Source organism: Lontra canadensis, unplaced genomic scaffold (genome assembly GCF_010015895.1).
Source record: "Lontra canadensis isolate GAN:19392208 unplaced genomic scaffold, GSC_riverotter_1.0 scaffold7, whole genome shotgun sequence".
NCBI classification, from domain to species: Eukaryota; Metazoa; Chordata; class Mammalia; order Carnivora; family Mustelidae; genus Lontra; species Lontra canadensis.
This window is the reverse complement of record NW_022631001.1, coordinates 25270408-25287521: the sequence shown is the minus strand read 5'-3', so window position 1 is coordinate 25287521 and position 17114 is coordinate 25270408. Positions and strand designations below refer to the sequence as shown.

The 17114-nt window shown below is 56.3% G+C and overlaps 1 protein-coding gene across 3 annotated transcripts; it reads left to right on the top strand.

The window, feature by feature from the left end:
* Positions 1-493: 493 nt before the first annotated feature.
* P2RY2 (purinergic receptor P2Y2) lies at positions 494-16638 on the top strand. 3 transcript variants are annotated; one of them, XM_032853159.1, is made up of 3 exons: positions 494-723; positions 13581-13649; positions 13926-16638. In XM_032853159.1, exon 3 carries the CDS (start codon positions 13930-13932, stop codon positions 15061-15063), a length of 1134 nt encoding a protein of 377 aa, XP_032709050.1. In that variant the 5' UTR covers positions 494-723; positions 13581-13649; positions 13926-13929; the 3' UTR covers positions 15064-16638. The 3 variants fall into 3 exon arrangements, 2 of the variants coding, with proteins under 2 accessions (XP_032709050.1, XP_032709051.1); XM_032853160.1 differs by lacking the exon at positions 494-723 and adding an exon at positions 10059-10088; XR_004382150.1 differs by lacking the exons at positions 13581-13649; positions 13926-16638 and adding an exon at positions 9912-10058.
* The last annotated feature ends 476 nt before the right edge of the window (positions 16639-17114 follow it).

Genomic DNA, 17114 nt, shown 5'->3' with positions numbered 1-17114 from the left:
GTCACAAGCAAGGGAGGCAGGTTCTCAGCGTGGTGCTGGGAGCAGGTACCTGGCTGGAGAGGGCGCGGGTTCGCTGAAAGGTCTCCCGGTGGACAGCGGGACAGGAGCCACACAGGTGCCCGACAAACTTCGCAAATTTCATGTCTCTGAACACCTGCCCACATCTTGCGTGAGGAAGGCGGGGGGGCCTCCGTCCCGCCGGGCGCTAGGTCGGTCGCCACAGACCCCAGCCCGCTACACGCCTATCAGCCCGGCGTCCCCGCGCGCGTGGCACGGTGGTGTTGGTCCCGGCGGGAGGGGCGGTGCCAGGGTCCGTCCAAAGTCTGCCCCGCCCCGGCCTCAGCCGGCCTGGGCAGGGAGCTGGGCGGGGCGGGCGGGGCTCGAGGCACGTGGCGCCCGGTGGCGGCGGCGGGACGCGAGCGCAGGCACCGGAGTTGCGTCCGGAGCGCTGCGGGCTGCCGAGCGCCCCCGCCGACCAGCCGGCGGGGCCGCCTGGAGGGATCGGAGGAGGGGAGAGGCCGGCAGGCGCGCCCGGGACGCGGCGGCTGCGCCCCTGGGCGCTGCGCATGGCGGTCCGAGGGGCGCTGGGCTCCGCACGGTGCTAGGGCTCCGGTGGGGCCGCAGTCGGACTCTGTCTCCACCCGCGCGTGCACCTCCGGGAGTATGATCCGAATCCCCGGCGAGAGTGTATCGGCGTCTTTGGGAACGTCTGAGTATCAGCGGGTGAGTGCGTGCGCCCCGGCGGGTCGAGTAGCTGAACCTGTGGGACTTGTTTGTGTGTGTGCTCTGGTGTGAGCGCCCCGAGGCGCGGGCAACACCCGCGAGCCCCTGGAGGCCCGTTGCGCCCCCGCATCCCGGGGGCCACTGTGGGCCTCCATCCCACTGGGGCCTTGTAAAACTGGAGGTGAGGGTGGGCACGGGGGCTGGGGCAGTGGCCTGGAAGGACAGTTAAGCCGCTCTTGGGGGACTTCTAATCCGGAAGGGTCAGATTGAAGAAAGGCAGTGCCCTAGCTTCTCTTCCCAATTGTCTGTGGCAGGTTGCCGCCCGCCCCCCTTTCCCCAGGAGCCAGACCCAAGGGCCAGGCCCAGCTGTGGATTAAAACTGCCAGTTAGGGGTCCGTGGGGGTGGTGGCTGCTGTTCCTTTATGCATGGCATCCTCGATTACCCTGGGCCTGCAGCCTGAGGTGCCTGGTTTGTTTGGGGCTTGAGGCTGGAATAATGGGGAGCTTTTGAGGGCTAGGGTGAGGCCCTGGTGAAGTCTCAGTTATCTGTGTGTGGGAGTGGTTGGTGTCTTGAAGCAGACAGGGCCCACAAAAGCTCTTTGGAGATTCAGACCTATATTCCAGTCCTGCTTGGCCGCCCTGTGACCTTTTCTGAGCCTCAGTGGCCTCATCTGTGAAAGGGGATTAATAATACTATGGAACTTGAGGGCCATTGAGTTGCTGGTGTGTGGGTCATGTTGAGGTAGCGGTATCATCCTGGGTAGGCTCACTGCTTGGGGATCTGAGTGGGGTCAGTCCCTGGAGGGAACTTTCTGAAACCCTTATCTCCACTATTCTCTTTCCTGGGCTAACAAGACCCAGCCTGAACCCCAAAAGCTGGGACTCAAGGCCTCCAAGAACTGCTCCTTGCCAATCTCTCCAGCCCCTTCTCCTCCCTGCCCCATCATGCTCTAGTGATTGCGTGTAGCACTGCCTGAAATGCCCTCCTAGCCTCATCTTCCTAGGTTGGAGAATTACCCAGCCTTGGGGCCCAGCTCAGATGTCCCCTCACTGGGGAAGCTTTCTTTCCTTGATCCCACAGTTGGGTTGGAGCCTTTTCTGACTATTGCCAGTCCCAGTGCTGACAGCCCTGGTTCCACCTTGGGCTGTTACAGTCTCTGGCTCCTCCTTCCCTCCCCAGAGGTCTGGGGCCCCCTGGAGGGCATTTCTTTTTCTGCCAGCGCCCTGCACAGTGCTGGGCTGAACTGCCAGAGCAGTCTCCGCCCCTGTCCCCTGCCCCCCGTCCCCCCCCCCCCCCCCCCCCGTCACCCGCCCCCCTGCCTGCGCTTTCCCAGTGAAGGTGTGCCTGCAGTGGAGCTCCGGGTCATCACAAAGAAGAGGTAGAGAATCCATTCATGGAGGTAGGTGGCGTGGGTTGTCAGAACAGTGTGTTCTGGGACACTACAGGACCCAGAGTGTGCAAGCTGAAAACTTCAATTTCATCTTGAAGGCCATAGGGAGCCATAAAAAGTTTGTGGACAAGGAAGATTCATGGTCAAAGCAGGATTTCAGAGAGATCTTTCCAGCTGCGGAGTGAAGAATGGATTGAGTAGTGCTGTACAAGGAGGTCAGATAGAAACATCAGAACCACCCAGGCATTATTTATGCTCTGAGCCCTTGACCCCTCAGCCAAACACTTCCCTCAGGCCTTAGATGCTCCTGCTGAGGAATTTGGGGATACTTAGGACTCTCCCTCCCCCAGTGGGACCTGCAACTGATCCCATCCCAGCTCTTCCCCCAACTTGCTGGCTGACCTTGGGTAGTATCTGCCCTGCCAGCCTTTTAAAGGGGGCCAGCACGGGTAAGGTCCTAGCAAGAGCATGTGCTCAGGGAGACCAGGGGCCAGAATTGTAAGCCTCCTCTTCTTCCGGCCTTGGGCTGTCCTGGGGTCCGGCCAGAGAAGTTGGAAGATCACAGTGGGCGACCCTCATAAATGTTTGGCGGGCTTGGGCTGCAGAGTGAGGGTATGACTCCTCCCTCCCTCTGCTGCTCTTCTCGGGGATGCACAGGGCTCTGAGGCTCCTGGAGCCTCTAAGGACCAGTTAAATGCTTTGATTTGGCTTCTTTTCTGGCTGTGGCCCTTAGGCCATGGTGCCCCTCTAGGTGTCAGTTTTGCCATCTGTAAATCGAACGCGGTGATCCTTGCCTCAAATGCAAGGTTGCTATGATGGTTCTTCAGACAGTGGTCAGGAAAGGGTGTTGTAAGCGGTGGAGGGCAGTGCACAGGGAGAAGTGTGATACTCAGAGACTTAAGTGCATTTTGAAGTTACTAGAACGTGGGTACAGTAACAAGGGGTTGTGCTAGTTATCAGAATTTTTTTTACAGTTTTATTATTTTTTGAAGATTTTGTTTATTTGACAGAGAGAGATCACAAGTAGGCAGAGAGGCAGTCAGAGAGAGAGGAGGAAGCAGGCTCCCTACCAAGCAGAGAGCCCAATGCGGGCCTCAATCCCAGGACCCTGAGACCATGACCCAAGCTGAAGGCAGAGGCTTTAACCCACTGAGCCATCCAGGCGCCCCATTACCAGAATTTCAACTACTGACTGCCTTCCTCCCCCTGTACCCCCCTCTGCAGAAACAGCTTACTAGGAAATATTTATAAAAGTTCCTCGTTATACTCTCTACCAACCCTATGAGGGAGGAATTACTATAATACCCCATTTTGCAGACGAGCAAAGAGAGATTCAGAGTTTCCTCCCCAAGATCACAGAGCCAAGGTGGAGCTAGAGCTTCTGGCTCCCTGACCCAACTTACTTCTCCCCACTCAAGACAAAAGCTTCTGGAGCTCCTGGAGGAGGAAGGCCTGCTCCTCTGGGTTTCAGTCTGAAGGGAGTTTGAATCTTGCCCTGAACACATGACTTGAGGTCTTGCTTGTGGCCTCATGGACCATGCCGGTCACAGGACCAGGGAAGCCCAGCTGATCCAGTGAGAAAAGGTGGAGGCTTTCCTGGTGAAATCCTCTCCCTGAACTGTCCTCTGTGGGCCCGGCTGCTGTACTCTTTTGTCCGCACCTACCTCTTGGCTGCCTTTGGGTCCTCAGTCCTGGCCTTTCCCAGCCATCGGGTCCTGGTGGGGCGAGGCTGGCCGTGGGGCCTTCCCTGACATCTGCTAACCCCCAAGATCAGCTGCAGGACGAGGCCAGCCTGCTGTCTGTCTATCCGCATCACGGAGCCCAGGCTGGACACAGATCAGGTGCCGAGGAGCGTTTGGGAGATGAAGGGCCATGTGGAAGTGAGAATACGGAGGGGAGACAAGGGCCTTGCTCCATGGAGAGCTACAGCGGGCACTTGAGCAGAGGACTTCCTCTACTTCCCTGTTATGGCATCTCCTAGGCCTGAGTATTTCCAGTCCGGGGTGAGTAGCTAGAGTCCCTGATGGGAAGGTGGGCAGCCTGGGCCCTCCTGGGCTCCTGCTTCCTCCTTGGCCCTCTACCATGTCACCCTGGCACTGTGTTGACGGTGACAGTGATAACTCTTGGGCCCTGGAGCATGGGAGGAGGACCTCTTTCAAGCTTCTTGGGGCCCACATGACCCTCTATACTCTCCCTCCCTTGGGGGAAGGCGCCTGGTGTTGCTCTGGTTTCTTGGTGAGTGCCCAGTTTGCCCAGCCCCAGCTGTGGGAGGAAGAGTCTTGCTCTGGCTGTGCTATGGGCCGCCAAGGATGCTCCCCATCTCTCAGAGAATCCAGGGCCAAGAAACCTGCGTCTCTCACTAGACTGTTACATGTGTAGGCCCCTCCTACTCCTCTCCTCTCAAGGTCACTCAGTGTCCTTCCCTACTTAAGCCCTGCCATGGCTCTCCATTGTTCTCAGGATCGAGGCCCAGCTCCTCAACCTGGTATTCAAGCCTTTTCATGTGAGTCCCCCGGACCCACGCACATGCTGTGCCATCCACCCCACCATTCTGGCCTCATACGACCTCCTGGCCGCGCTAGCACACCCCTGAGTCGCGCAGGCTCTTCCTTTGGCCTTCAGTGCCCTCCTCCTCTTGTTGTACACCTGTCAAACTCATCTTCTATTGGGTCCCAGCTCAAATGACCCCTCCTCTGGGCAGCCCCCACAGGCTGGTTAGCTCCATGGCTCCTGGGCTTCCCTTGGTCATGGCTTAGTCACCCAAGTGGACTTAGTCCACATCTGTGTCTTTCTCCCCGTCCAGACTGGAGCTCCTCACCAAGTCTGATCTGAGTCTGGGTCTGCAGGATCTCTCTGTGGTTGGGCACATGGGGACACTGGCAAGTGTTTGCTGAGACTCTGTGGCTCCAGGGACAGTGATCTGTGATTACATTGCTCTGAGAGCCCAGCCTCCTGTGGAAGGCTATCAGAAGCACTGAGTAACAGACTTGAAGAAACACTTAGAGCCAGAGACTCTTGGAATTGGATGGACTATCAGAACCAGTGAAAGAAATTCTGAAAGCACCCAGAGTGAGACAGTCCCAGAAGCACAGGCTTACTTGTACCCTGCTCTGTACTTGAGCTTGTACTTTTTTTCTTGTACTTGTACTTTTTTTCTACGTTGACTTTTCCAGTTCTCCCTTTTCCTCCCAAGCTGGATTCTTCCTGCTTCTCTCCAGACCTGATGACCGCCCCTTCCCAGAGCCTTCCCTGCCTACTTGGACTGTGACTTGGCCCCTCTGAGTGGTTGGTTACCCAGGAGGGGCCCCTGCTGAGAAGGGTTCCTGTGTCTCTTTGCTAGATAGACACAGCCCCCACCCACATCAGGACAGAGCATGATTTGCTACCTGCGTGGAACATCACTGGCTTCCTTGTCTTATTCATTCCCCCAGAGCCATCTGGTAGAGTGGGAATTCTCCCCACCTGATCAATGAAGAACTGGAGGCTCAGAGAGGGGAATTGACTTGACCAAGACTGCACAGCATGGGTGGTTCTAAACTGGAGCCTGAACTCAGGGTTCTTTCCTCTTGACCCTGGCTGAAGGCATCTCAGTGTGAGAGGCCAAGGTGGAGTCCAGGGCTCGCTCTCCTTGACCCTGGCTGAAGGCATCTGAGTGTGAGAAGTCAGGGTGGGGTCCAGGGTGGTTCTGGACAGGCTCAGGTTCAGCTGTGTGTCTCTAGCGCGCTGGGCTGGGCCACGCCACGCTGAGTCAGAGGAAGGACAGGTAGTTTGGAGCCCTGCTCAGGGCTGGGGCAGAGGGTGCTCAACCCACACTGAATATAATTAGAACACCAGACCTTGAGGACAGCCCTTCCTCTTAAGGATTCTCAGTCTCCTGATCTGAAAGATGGGAGGCCAGCCTGGTTGGTCTGACACCCACACTCAGATGTTCTCTCAGTGTGTGGTTCCCATGGCCAGATTCTAGGGGCTTCCAAGAAGGAGAGAGCCCTCCAAAAGGGGCTGCCAAACCCCAGGGTCTCCTGGGGGAGACTGCACAGGCTTCACACTGCAACAGCACCTGCAGATAACATCTGAGCTCACCCGCCCAGCCATTGCCCCAGACCAGCCCCAGTGCTTGTGGTGCAGGGAGCACACCAAGCAAAGCTGGGAGCTTGTTGGCCCTCCACCATGTGGAGGACACTTGGGAAGGGGTGCAGAATAACTTCCAAGATCCTTCATGTCCTCCTGGCCAGCCTTGCCTTCTCGGAGTCCCTCAAGCCACAGGGATGACTGTCAGTTCCGGAGACACACTGTGTGATCTCTTGCTCTGATTTTTGCTCATTCTGCTCCTCTTCTCTTTCCACTCACCTGACTGCTCTCCATCTTCTGAAATGCAGGTCAGATGTTCTCTCTTCTAGAAAGCCTTCTGTGACCACCCCTCCCCCACTTCCCATTAGAGGCCCTCTTGGCAGCTTCAGCCCTAGTGCCTCTGCTTCCTTCAGCCCTGATCACCCTGGGTTGTCAGTTAGTGCTTCTGGGTCTCCTGCCACCCTCCCTCCACTTTCCACCTTGACAGTGAGCTCCTTGAGATCACAGAAGGGTCTGACCCACCTTGGATTCCCCAAGTGTCCTGCATGGGGACAGGCATAGATATGGCAATCTTTGTAAAGGGTGAGTGAATTAAGGAGTAATTATGGGGTCTACTTCCTGCCAGGGTGGGGGGTCCCCTGAACTGCCCTCCCTTCTGAGGATGGCCTTCAGGTGAGAAACTTGATCTATAGCCAGAATGGCTGTGACCTTGCTACTCTGCCCTGATTTCTCTGGGTTTCCTGCCCGTCCTGTCTTCCTGGGATGTTCCCATCCTCCCTGCCTTCCCCACCTGCTGAAATTGTATCTTTTTAAATTATTTCATAAAATGAGTCTAAATCATCTCCTTTAACTATCTCAACAACCTTATGCCATGGGTGCTCTTCTTAGATTGTAAAATTGGGACTCTGGTCGTGGAGCTGACACTTGTCCAGGAACCCTAGCTGGGAATGGCAGAACTGGGATTTCCCGCCTGCCCATTGTCCACCCCTGCCCCTCAGTGGTGGTCTGGGTCCAAGTCCTCTGTTTGCCCGCATAGCACCTCACGCCCAGCAGGGGCAGGGTGCAGGGGTTTCCAGAATGGTGATGTCACACTTCCCTGCCAGGCTGGACAGGGCCAGCCAGGTAGGCGGGTGAGTGGGCGGTCCATTCATTCTGCAGCTGCCCTAGTGGAGAAGCGGGAATGTTGTTCAACCACTTTGGAAATTCTGTAGCCGGTCTGGAAACTGCCTCAGCCCCTCCTCATGGCTTTGAGTTAAGTAGCCTGGGGCTATAAGGAGAAGCCCATGTGGGATAGAGGTGGAGGCCGGTAGAAGGGGGCAGTTAGTCTGCCCCTCACTCATTGGTGACTTTGGATGAGATCGTGGGCTACCCTTTCTGGCCTTGGTTTGTTGTTAGTGGTGGTGTTTGGAATTGCGAAATGGGTACGGTAACCATCAGAGGTGTTTCACTCTGAGGAAAGTAGTAGATTCTAGTACCTGGAGTTCTAGAACACTAGGGTGTTCCCTCTGGCAGAGAACTGACCAGAGAGGCAGAGTCATGGGGCTCAAAGAGGGCTGGTCGGGGAGCTTCCTGGAGCAGAGGATCTGGGTTGTAGAGGGTAGGAGATAGTGATCAGGGGCACAGTTCCTAAAGTCAGATCAGGGCTGCAATTGGCTAGCTTTGTTAGCCTCTCTGAGCTTCTCTGGATTAAATGAGAGGCGGTCTACCTAATATGGATTGGTTACAGAGAAAGCACTCCACTCTTGTTATGACATAAATGTTAGAAGATAGGACTGTGGGACTGCTGTGCTTGGGATGGGAAGATGAGGCTGAAGGCAGAGAGACAGAGTTGTCCAGCGGGGTGACCCGGGTCTGCTCAGCCAGAGAGCCTTGAATGCCAGTCTCAGGAACTTGGTCATTAGCCTGAGGGGAATAGGGAGCCATGGAAGGGTTTTGAGTTCAACAGTATAGGGTCAGATTTGCGTTTTTGGAAGAGCCAGTGACTGCGGTGTGAAAGAGGGACTGTAGGGGGCAGGGTGGGGGCGAGGATGAGAGCAAGCGTGTGGGCTGATGCAGTGGCCTGGAGAAGAAACACAAGCCTGAGGCCGTGGGCTAGGCAAGAGGGACCTGTCTGAGCCGTTGCACTGGTGGAACTGACAGGGCCTGGTGAGTGGGGGTGACACACGGGTGGGAAAGAGCTATAGTGTGGAGCATATATTAGAGTTTTACAGCGTGGAAGGACGGGTGGGAGAGATCCTTCTCTGAAATGGGAGAAAAGGCTTCGAGAAAGTGCTCTGCTCCACCTTGTCTGTTAAGTGAAGGCATCTCCTGAGGAGATGAGTAGGGTGGGGGGAAAGGTGAAGCTCTTTCCTTGGTCACCGGACTCCTCAGCAGGTTGGCAGATCACTAAGACGTTTCTCCGCACCACCCCTCCTGCCCTGTTCCTGCACCGGCTGTCTCCTCCTCTCTTCTTCCCACATTGGCACCACCCGCCCCCCTTGCACTTTGCTTCCAGCCTGGAGACCTGGCTTTAGCTGTCTCAGACCAGCACCCAATGCCCCCCGTTGTAGGGAAATGGAGCAGATGGAAGAATGAAGGAGATGTCCTTCTCTCCGCTGATGAGCCTGAGGTTCTGGCGGATGCTGGGACTTGCACATCCGGAGGGGTCCCTCCCCCAGGGAACCAGCCACCCCATCAGTGAAACCTTGTGCCTGTTGTGTGCAAGGGTCTCGCAGACAAGACAAGAGATAAGAACGAGGGCCAGAATCCGGGAGGCCTGTGCTCGTCTTGGCTCTGTCCCTGGAGTATGGTGAGGTCTGGTGTCAGGGCCTCAGTTTCCTCCTCTGTCAAATGGGAGTTTGGTGCAGGTGATTTCTTTCTTTCTTTCTTTTTTTTTTTTTTTTTAAGATTTTACTTATTTATTTGACAGAGAGATCACAAGTAGGCAGAGAGACAGGAAGAGAGAGGGAGAGGGGGAAGCAGGCGCAGGGCTCCATCCCACAACCCTGAGATCATGAGCTGAGCTGAAGGCAGAGGCTTAACCCACTGAGCCCCCAGGCGACCCTGGTGCAGGTGATTTCTAAAGGCTCTTCCAGGCCCTGTCTAGGACACCATGTGGGCATGCGTGCATGTGTGTGCTCGTGCTGTGTAGACATCTGAATGTGACTGTGTAAGTGTCTGGGTATCTGGCTATGTCCATGTGTGTTCATGTGTGTTTATAACACCTATGGAGGAATGATTACAGGTGGGACAGGGAGGAGGAGGATTCCAGAAGAGGCCTAGCTTGAACAAATCTGTGTTGGCATGAGTACTGTTGAGTGTATACCAGGCAACTGTAGGGACTGAAACACAGACCAGGATGGGGGTGGGGGGCAGTACATTGGAGATGGTGCTCAGCCCTGCAGGTTGTGAAAGGAAGACTTTCCCCAGCAGAGCCACACTCCTGTGAAAGGGGCTGCCGGGGGGGGGGGGGGGGACGGGGGAACCCTCCCCCGGCCCGACCGCGCCCCGGGGGAGGGGGGGGGGGGGGGGGGGGGGGGTACTGGGAGCAACCATCTCTGCACCACGTGAGCCAAGGGTAGATGGCTAGGGGTGTGGGTGGGCAGCGGGCACTCCTACTGGGACAAGTACACCAGAGCCTGCCTCTTCTGGACTGAGGTTAGAGCATCAGAAGTGGGCCTGGGAGGGCTCTGCCCAGGTGACTTCCTGCAACCAGCAACCCAAGAGCACCTGCTGTCTCCACTTCCACAGAGCCCACAGCATGGCCTGCCCTGAGAAATGCTAGAAGCTGGGTGCAGTCCCAGGCCTTGGGACCTGTTTTTCCTGTTTCCCGAAGAATCCCCTGCGTCCTGGTCCAGGCTTGTGCATTCATGAATGAGAAACCTGAGCAGGCGCTGAGCATCCCGATGGAGAGCAGGTGCTGGTCAGGTATGGGCGTGCTGGGAGGCTGGGAGGGCCTCCCTGGCTGGGAGGCCCGTGCAGCTTCACTCGTGCACGTGTATATGCTGAGCAGGGTTCAGTTGAGGGGGACCCTACTCTGCTCCCTCATCCCAGGCTGTGATGAGTTCAGGTTTCAGAGTCAGAGAGCCCTGGTATGAAGCCCATTTTCTCCCATTCCTAGCAGTGTGACCTTGAACGAGTAGCTCAACCACTGTGGCAGTATCTGCTGAGGAGTAAGTGGGGGGGTGGTGAAATGAAGATGCTGCATTGAAGCTGTTCAGCCCAGGCTCTGCCCCTACAAAATGAGGGGTTGCGGGTAAGGGGGCACCAGGACTGGGAACTCCTGATCCAGGCTGACCCCATGACCTGAACCAGGGATGAGCAAGATGAAAGAATGTGTTTGGCTCAGACAGCTGACGCACCTCCAGGATGCCTGGGTCCAGTTCCCCTCCCCCTGGCATTTCCCTGGCCTGGCCGGAGAATGGCAGGCCTCTTGAAATTGAGAAGCAGTCCAGGTGCCTGCCTAGGGCAGGAGGAGGAATAGGCCTCGGGTGGACCGGTCCCCAGGAATGTTCCCCAGGAGGGCAGCTAGGGTAGGCAACTGAGAAATCTGTGTCAGGGCCACTCTGGGAGGCCCTCAGAGGGATAAGGGAAAGAAGAGCCACTGTCATAAAGCTCAGCCTCGGGGTGCCTGGGTGGCTCAGTGGGTTAAAGCCTCTGCCTTCAGCTCAGGTCATGATCCTAGGGTCCTGGGATTGAGACCCACATCAGGCTCTCTGCTCAGCGGGGGGCCTGCTTCCTCCTCTCTCTCTGCCTGCCTCTCTGCCTACTTGTGATCTCTCTCTGTCAAATAAATAAATAAAATCTTTAAAAAGAAAATAAAGCTCAGCATCCCCTGGACCCCTGTATCCTTTTGTGCTTGCTTCATTCATTCATTCTCTCTTTCTCTCATTCGTGTCATACCTGCTCTGGATCAGGCCTCTTCCTGGGTGATTGGGACAGAGAAAAGAATCAGATGGATGCAGCCCTCTAGGAGCACCTGGAATGTGTTGGGGGGTAGAGGGTGGAAGGACAGATTGCCAACAGGGTGTGAGGAACGTCAGGGTGGTGGAGGGGCAGAGCTTCAGAGACGAGGTGACATTTGAGAAGAGCCTGGAGGGGTGAGCAGGATGGGGTACAGTGCAAGTGGGTTCTGGGAGGGCTTTCCAGGCAGAAAGAACAGCGTAAGCAAAGGTAGGGAAGCCTGGCAGGGCACTTACAAGGCAGGACCAGCCAGAACCGGGCACAGAGGGACTGGCAAGTGGTGTTGGACAAAGTTAGATGGGAGCTGGGGGTGAGACCCCGAGGGCATTGGGGGTAAGGAGACGCAGAGCAGAGGGCCAAGGGAGAGGGCTGGGGATTTGGTTATCTTCATAAGCAGGAGCTGGGGGGCCAGCCAGTGGAGGGACAGGGCAGGCAGGTTCATTCTGGATGAAGGCCATGGCAATGGAGTCCCCAGCTGGCCTGAGTGGGTGGAGGCCAGGATATCTTAAAACAGGTGGAAAGGGCAGTTTCCTTGGTTCATGATTGACTTAGGGAAGTCCCCACCCATCTCACTAGCATCAGAAATTCCACCTTTAGTGATTAGCCAGAAAACTTTTGTGTAGAGATACTGTAGCTTGGGGTGGGTGGGGTGGGTGGGGTGGGGGGTGGGGGAGAGGGCCCTGACCCAGAGGAGAGACTGGCCAGACCTCAGCATGGTCATATCTGACAAGGAGTGCCTCTCTCCACATACCTGCTCCTCCTCCCCACCCCTGAGCCAGGCATCCCACCAGCCTCCCTTTCCCGCCCCTACCCTCCCCAAACTCCCTCTGGGCTAGTTTCTCCCCTCTCAGCATCCCGAGGCCTGCCCCCAGCCTGGGCCTTAACATCACTCCTCTGGCTGACCACAACCCCCTGTTGCACAGCCTTCAATGAAGACCTGTCTCTCCTCCGCTGGTGACCTGAGAGAGCTTCCTAAAGATTCAGGAGAAGGCCACTGTACCAGAGCGAGGAGCAGGGTTCTCTCCTGAGAATAGGCAAGAGCCACAGAGGGTTTCAAGCAAAGGAATGACTTTGTCTTTACAAAGACTCCTCTGGATTGGGGGGAACTGAGGCTAGAGAGGCAGGGAGGGTGAAGGCAGCATGGGCAGTGTGGAGCCGGGATGGAATACAGGAAATGCTTTGATGCCAGGTCCTGAGTCCTGGCTCTGGGCCAGAGGGGTCCCAGCAGGCCAGCCCTAGCCAGAGTTCCCCCTGGGGAGGGGGGTGCTGCCCCCACTCAGTTTGGCACCACATAACCTCCCTGTCTCCTTCACCCTGGGTCAGCCCTGCCTCCTCGAGAAGGAACCTGTGTCTCTGGGAGGTACACACTCCTTTCTTCCTGTTTGCACATTTGCTGACAACAGGAGACACATAAGATTCTGGGATGAGGGGTGTGGGGCATGGGCAGAGAAGGGAAACTGAGGGACCTATGTGTCTTTCAGCCTCCTAATCTCAGCCTCAGGGGGCCTGAACTATTGTTTCTAGGCTGGGCAGGAAGCTCATGGCCTAAGAGAGTGGGTGTTACCGGCCCTACAGAATCCTGAAGTCCCAGCCTCTCAGGACCTCAGGTTCCAAAAGGAAGGGAATTGTACAGCCCCAGATTCCTAAGATAGGGAGAACTCACATGTCCTCTCCCCTCTCTGTCCTCCCAGACACACCCACACACAGGACACAAGCCTTTCCGCAGACTCTGCTAGAAGAGCCTCTTACCCCCCAAACAGGGAGTTCACTGCCTCCTTCCTATGACCCTTCCATTGTGGGGTGGACCTGGATAGGAAATGCAGGCATCCCTAGCTATGTGACCTTGGCCAATTTATTTTAATGATCTGTATTTTAGACTCTTTTATTTTATAGTAAGAAACTGTCTATGGTTTTTTTTTTTTTTTTAAGATTTTATGTATTAGAGAGAGAGAGTTCATAAGCAGGGGGGAGGGTTAGAGGGAGAAGCAGACTCCCTGATGAGCAGGGAGCTGCTTCATGTGGGGCTTGATCCCAGGACCCTGGGATCATGACCTGAGCCAAAGGCAGAGGCTTAACTGACTGAGCCACCCAGGCGCCCCTAAAGGAAAGAACTTTCTAATGCTTCCAGGAAGATAGGGACTGGCCAGAAGCAGGCAGTGGGCACTGGGTGTGGGCGGAGCCAGCCATCCTTAGAGACCCCTTTCTGTGAATCTGAGATGACACTGCGGTGGAACCCCCAGCTTCTCAGATTCTAGAGCTCAGGGTCCTCGATTTAGAACTCTATGCTCCTGAGGTTCTAGAGTGGGGTGGCCAAACTTTTTTTTTAAGGCCAGGTGGTAGTTATTTTAGGCTTTCAGGAACATACGATCTTTGTCACAACCATTCAGCTCTTCATAAATAGGTGGGGATGACTGTGTTCCAGTCAAGTTGTTTTGTTCTGTTTTGTTTTGTTTTCAGAACCAGACTGGTAAGCTGCCTCTGGCCCTCCGGATGTAGTTTGCCTATCCCTGTCCTGAAGTTTTAGAGGTATGTGGCCCTGCTACTCAAGGAGCTCACGCATTCTCCACGTTCTAGGGTTCCATGGTTCTGGGCCGTCTGGGTCGGGGAGAGAGTCAGGTCAGAAGGCTACAAAGGCCTGGAACCTGGTTGGGCAGATCTGAACCAAAGGGCTCTGTGGGTGCGCGGGGTCCTTCATGGCCCCCATCCGGTGGGTGTGTCAGGCTCCCCACCCCAGCCCCAGTCGTGACACTGACGGCTCTTCTCCCCCCACCCCCCAACCCCTGCCATCCCCCTCCCTCTCAGGGCGATGGCCACAGCCCTGGGACGCTGGAACGGCACGGCCAATAACTCTTGGGAAGGGGCTGAGCTGGGCTACAAGTGCCGTTTCAATGAGGAATTCAAGTACGTGCTGCTGCCCGTGTCCTATGGCGTGGTGTGTGTGCTGGGGCTGTGTCTGAACGCCGCGGCTCTCTACATCTTCCTCTGCCGCCTCAAGACCTGGAACGCGTCCACCACGTACATGTTCCACCTGGCCGTGTGCGATGCGCTCTACGCCGCCTCCCTGCCACTGCTGGTCTACTACTACGCGCGCGGCGACCACTGGCCCTTCAGCACGGTGCTGTGCAAGCTCGTGCGCTTCCTCTTCTACACCAACCTGTACTGCAGCATCCTCTTCCTCACGTGCATCAGCCTGCACCGCTGCCTGGGGGTCCTGCGGCCGCTGCGCTCGCTGCGCTGGGGCCACGCGCGCTACGCCCGCCGAGTGGCGGCCGCCGTGTGGGTGCTGGTGCTGGCCTGCCAGTCCCCCGTGCTCTACTTCGTCACCACCAGCGCGCGCGGGGGCCGCATCACCTGCCACGATACGTCCGCGCCCGAGCTCTTCGGCCAGTTCGTGGCCTACAGCTCCGTGATGCTGGGGCTGCTCTTCGCCATGCCCTTCGCCACCATCCTGGTGTGCTACGTGCTCATGGCTCGGCGGCTGCTGAAGCCGGCCTACGGGACGTCGGGAGGCCTGCCGCGGGCCAAGCGCAAGTCGGTGCGCACCATCGCGGTGGTGCTGGCCGTCTTTGCGCTCTGCTTCCTGCCCTTCCACGTCACACGCACTCTCTACTACTCCTTCCGCTCGCTGGACCTCAGCTGCCACACTCTCAATGCGGTCAACATGGCCTACAAGATCACTCGGCCGCTTGCCAGTGCCAACAGTTGCCTGGACCCTGTGCTCTACTTCCTGGCCGGGCAGAGGCTCGTGCGCTTTGCCCGAGATGCCAAGCCGCCCACCAACCCCACTCCGGTGGCCCCAGCTCGCCGCAGAGTGGGCCTGCGCAGGTCGGACAGGACTGACATCAAGAGGACCAGAGAGGTATCGACCACCAGTGAGGACTCTAGGCGGACAGAGTCGACACCAGCTGGTGGTGAGAACACTAAGGACATCCGGCTGTAGGACCTGAGCCCCTCAGGCCTGTGCAAGTTCATATGGGGGCTGGGGCTATCGGGACTAGGACTTCTGCAGATGGGATATTCTCCCTAGATAGGGCCCATTAGTGACTCATGCCTGATGGTCAAGGGAGTCGTGACCTCAGTGCTCTGTCATTTGGCAGGGGCTCAGCATGCTGTCTGTGGCCCAGAGATCTCAACAGTCCCTAGGATGCCTGTCACAATTTGTGTGTGTGAGTTGGGGAATAAGGCTTCAAGAAAGGCAAGGGTAAGGCCCCTGGCCTGGCTCGCACACGATAGCTGGCGGCGCCTGCCAGGTCAGGTCAAGGCTTGATCAAAGCCTGATCAAGTCAAATGGAGAACCGGGCCCAGAGGGGAAAGCGACTTACCAAGGTCACAGTCTGGGCCTGAGCCACCTGGGAGGGGCATGGTTACAGGCTGACCAAAGGACCCTGGTAAGGTGCTAGCACTGAGCCAGAGCTTCCTGCAGAGGGGTCTAGGGCAGGTCTGGATGGTTCTTTCCTCTGAGGAGGAGCCCCATCCTTAGTGATGAATGGAAACATCAGGGAACTGATGTCAGAAACACAGCTGGAGGCACCCCTGGGCTGGGAGCCAGTTTGAGGCTGTAACTTGTACTGATGTGGTTGTTACCTACTGTGTTGTGCCCTGTTGTGTGGTTTGAGGATGACGGTACAGCCGAAGAAGCTCTCACCAGCCACATTGGGGTCCTTTCTCCAGCCTGTACTCCTCTGCCACCTGTCCTCCCATTAGCTGCCTCAGCAGGCAGGAGTCAGGTGGGGTCCTGTCCTTGGGATCCCCCCACTTTAGGGCTCAATGGCTATGACCAGTCATGTGCTGGTAAATGCTAAACCATCTAACTGGTTCTCCAGGGGGGTGAGGGGAACCCTTTATTTGTAGCCTTGCCAACAGCAGTGGTGCAGATACTCCTGCCTTGGCCAGTTTCAGACTACTAATGTGACATCAACCTCCTTTCACAGTTCCTGAGAATGTAACACTTGGCTCTTGCAAGCAGAGCCAAGAGGCTCCAGCACACCACCGATAACGCTGTGTGGTTGGGGCTGTGGACCACTGGGTCAGAGAGGCTGCCTGGAGTGGGGGACACTCTTGGGCTGTAGCTTCTGAGAAAAGCAGTTCATCAGAGAAGAACATCCAGGTGCAGGGTGCATCTTGGGCAAAGACATGGGGACAGGAAAGCAGGGTATGCAGGAACTGGAAGCAGGCCGGGCAGTCGGTGCCCAGGCTCACAGCAGGAATGAGGCTGGGGTTGGATCACCAGGATAGCAAGACAGGGCTCCCTCCTTGCCTTTCCCTGAGGTTTCCTTCGCATAGGCACTAAGTTCGGGAGAGATTCATTTCTCTTCCTGTCCATTCCTCTGTCTCTTGGGAAAATCCAGCTATGTGGCATAATAGTTCGTGCTTAGCCTGGGTCAGGGCTTAGGTTGAAGGAGATCTTTCTCACCTGTGACAGATTCTGGGTCCACCCGGCATGACTGTGGAGATTTGTAGAACTCAGATGAACAGGGCCCAGCTCAGCTTTAGGACAGGGGTAGGGCAAAGCTGATAGGACAGGGGTAGGGCAAAGCAAAACAGGGCCCAGCTCAGCTTTAGGACAGGGGTAGGGCAAAGCTGATCACTCTTAATCTCAAATGTAAAGACTCACTCCCTTCCTCGGGGACACCCCTTGCCCCATCAGCCCACTCTGCCTGAGAGAAGATTCTTTTCTCACCCAAATTCTGCCTCCCTCTTATGACTTCTTCACCCTTCCCACTCTACTTTGTCAGAACAGAGCACCCTTTCCTCAAGAGTTTGAGTCTAGCTCCACAGCTCCCTGATGCAGCAGGAACCCATCAAAAGCTAGGACCCAGAAAAATTATTCTGGATTGCAATGGTGGTGATGTGCTCAAAGTAGTGTGAAATGCTCACCTCCCACATTCTAGGTCCTATACTTCTGTTAATGTGACCAGAGTCCCTGTGAGCTTTTTTGTGACTATTTTTTGCAGACTGTCCTTGAGCCTTTCCTGCAGGCCCAAGCCTGTC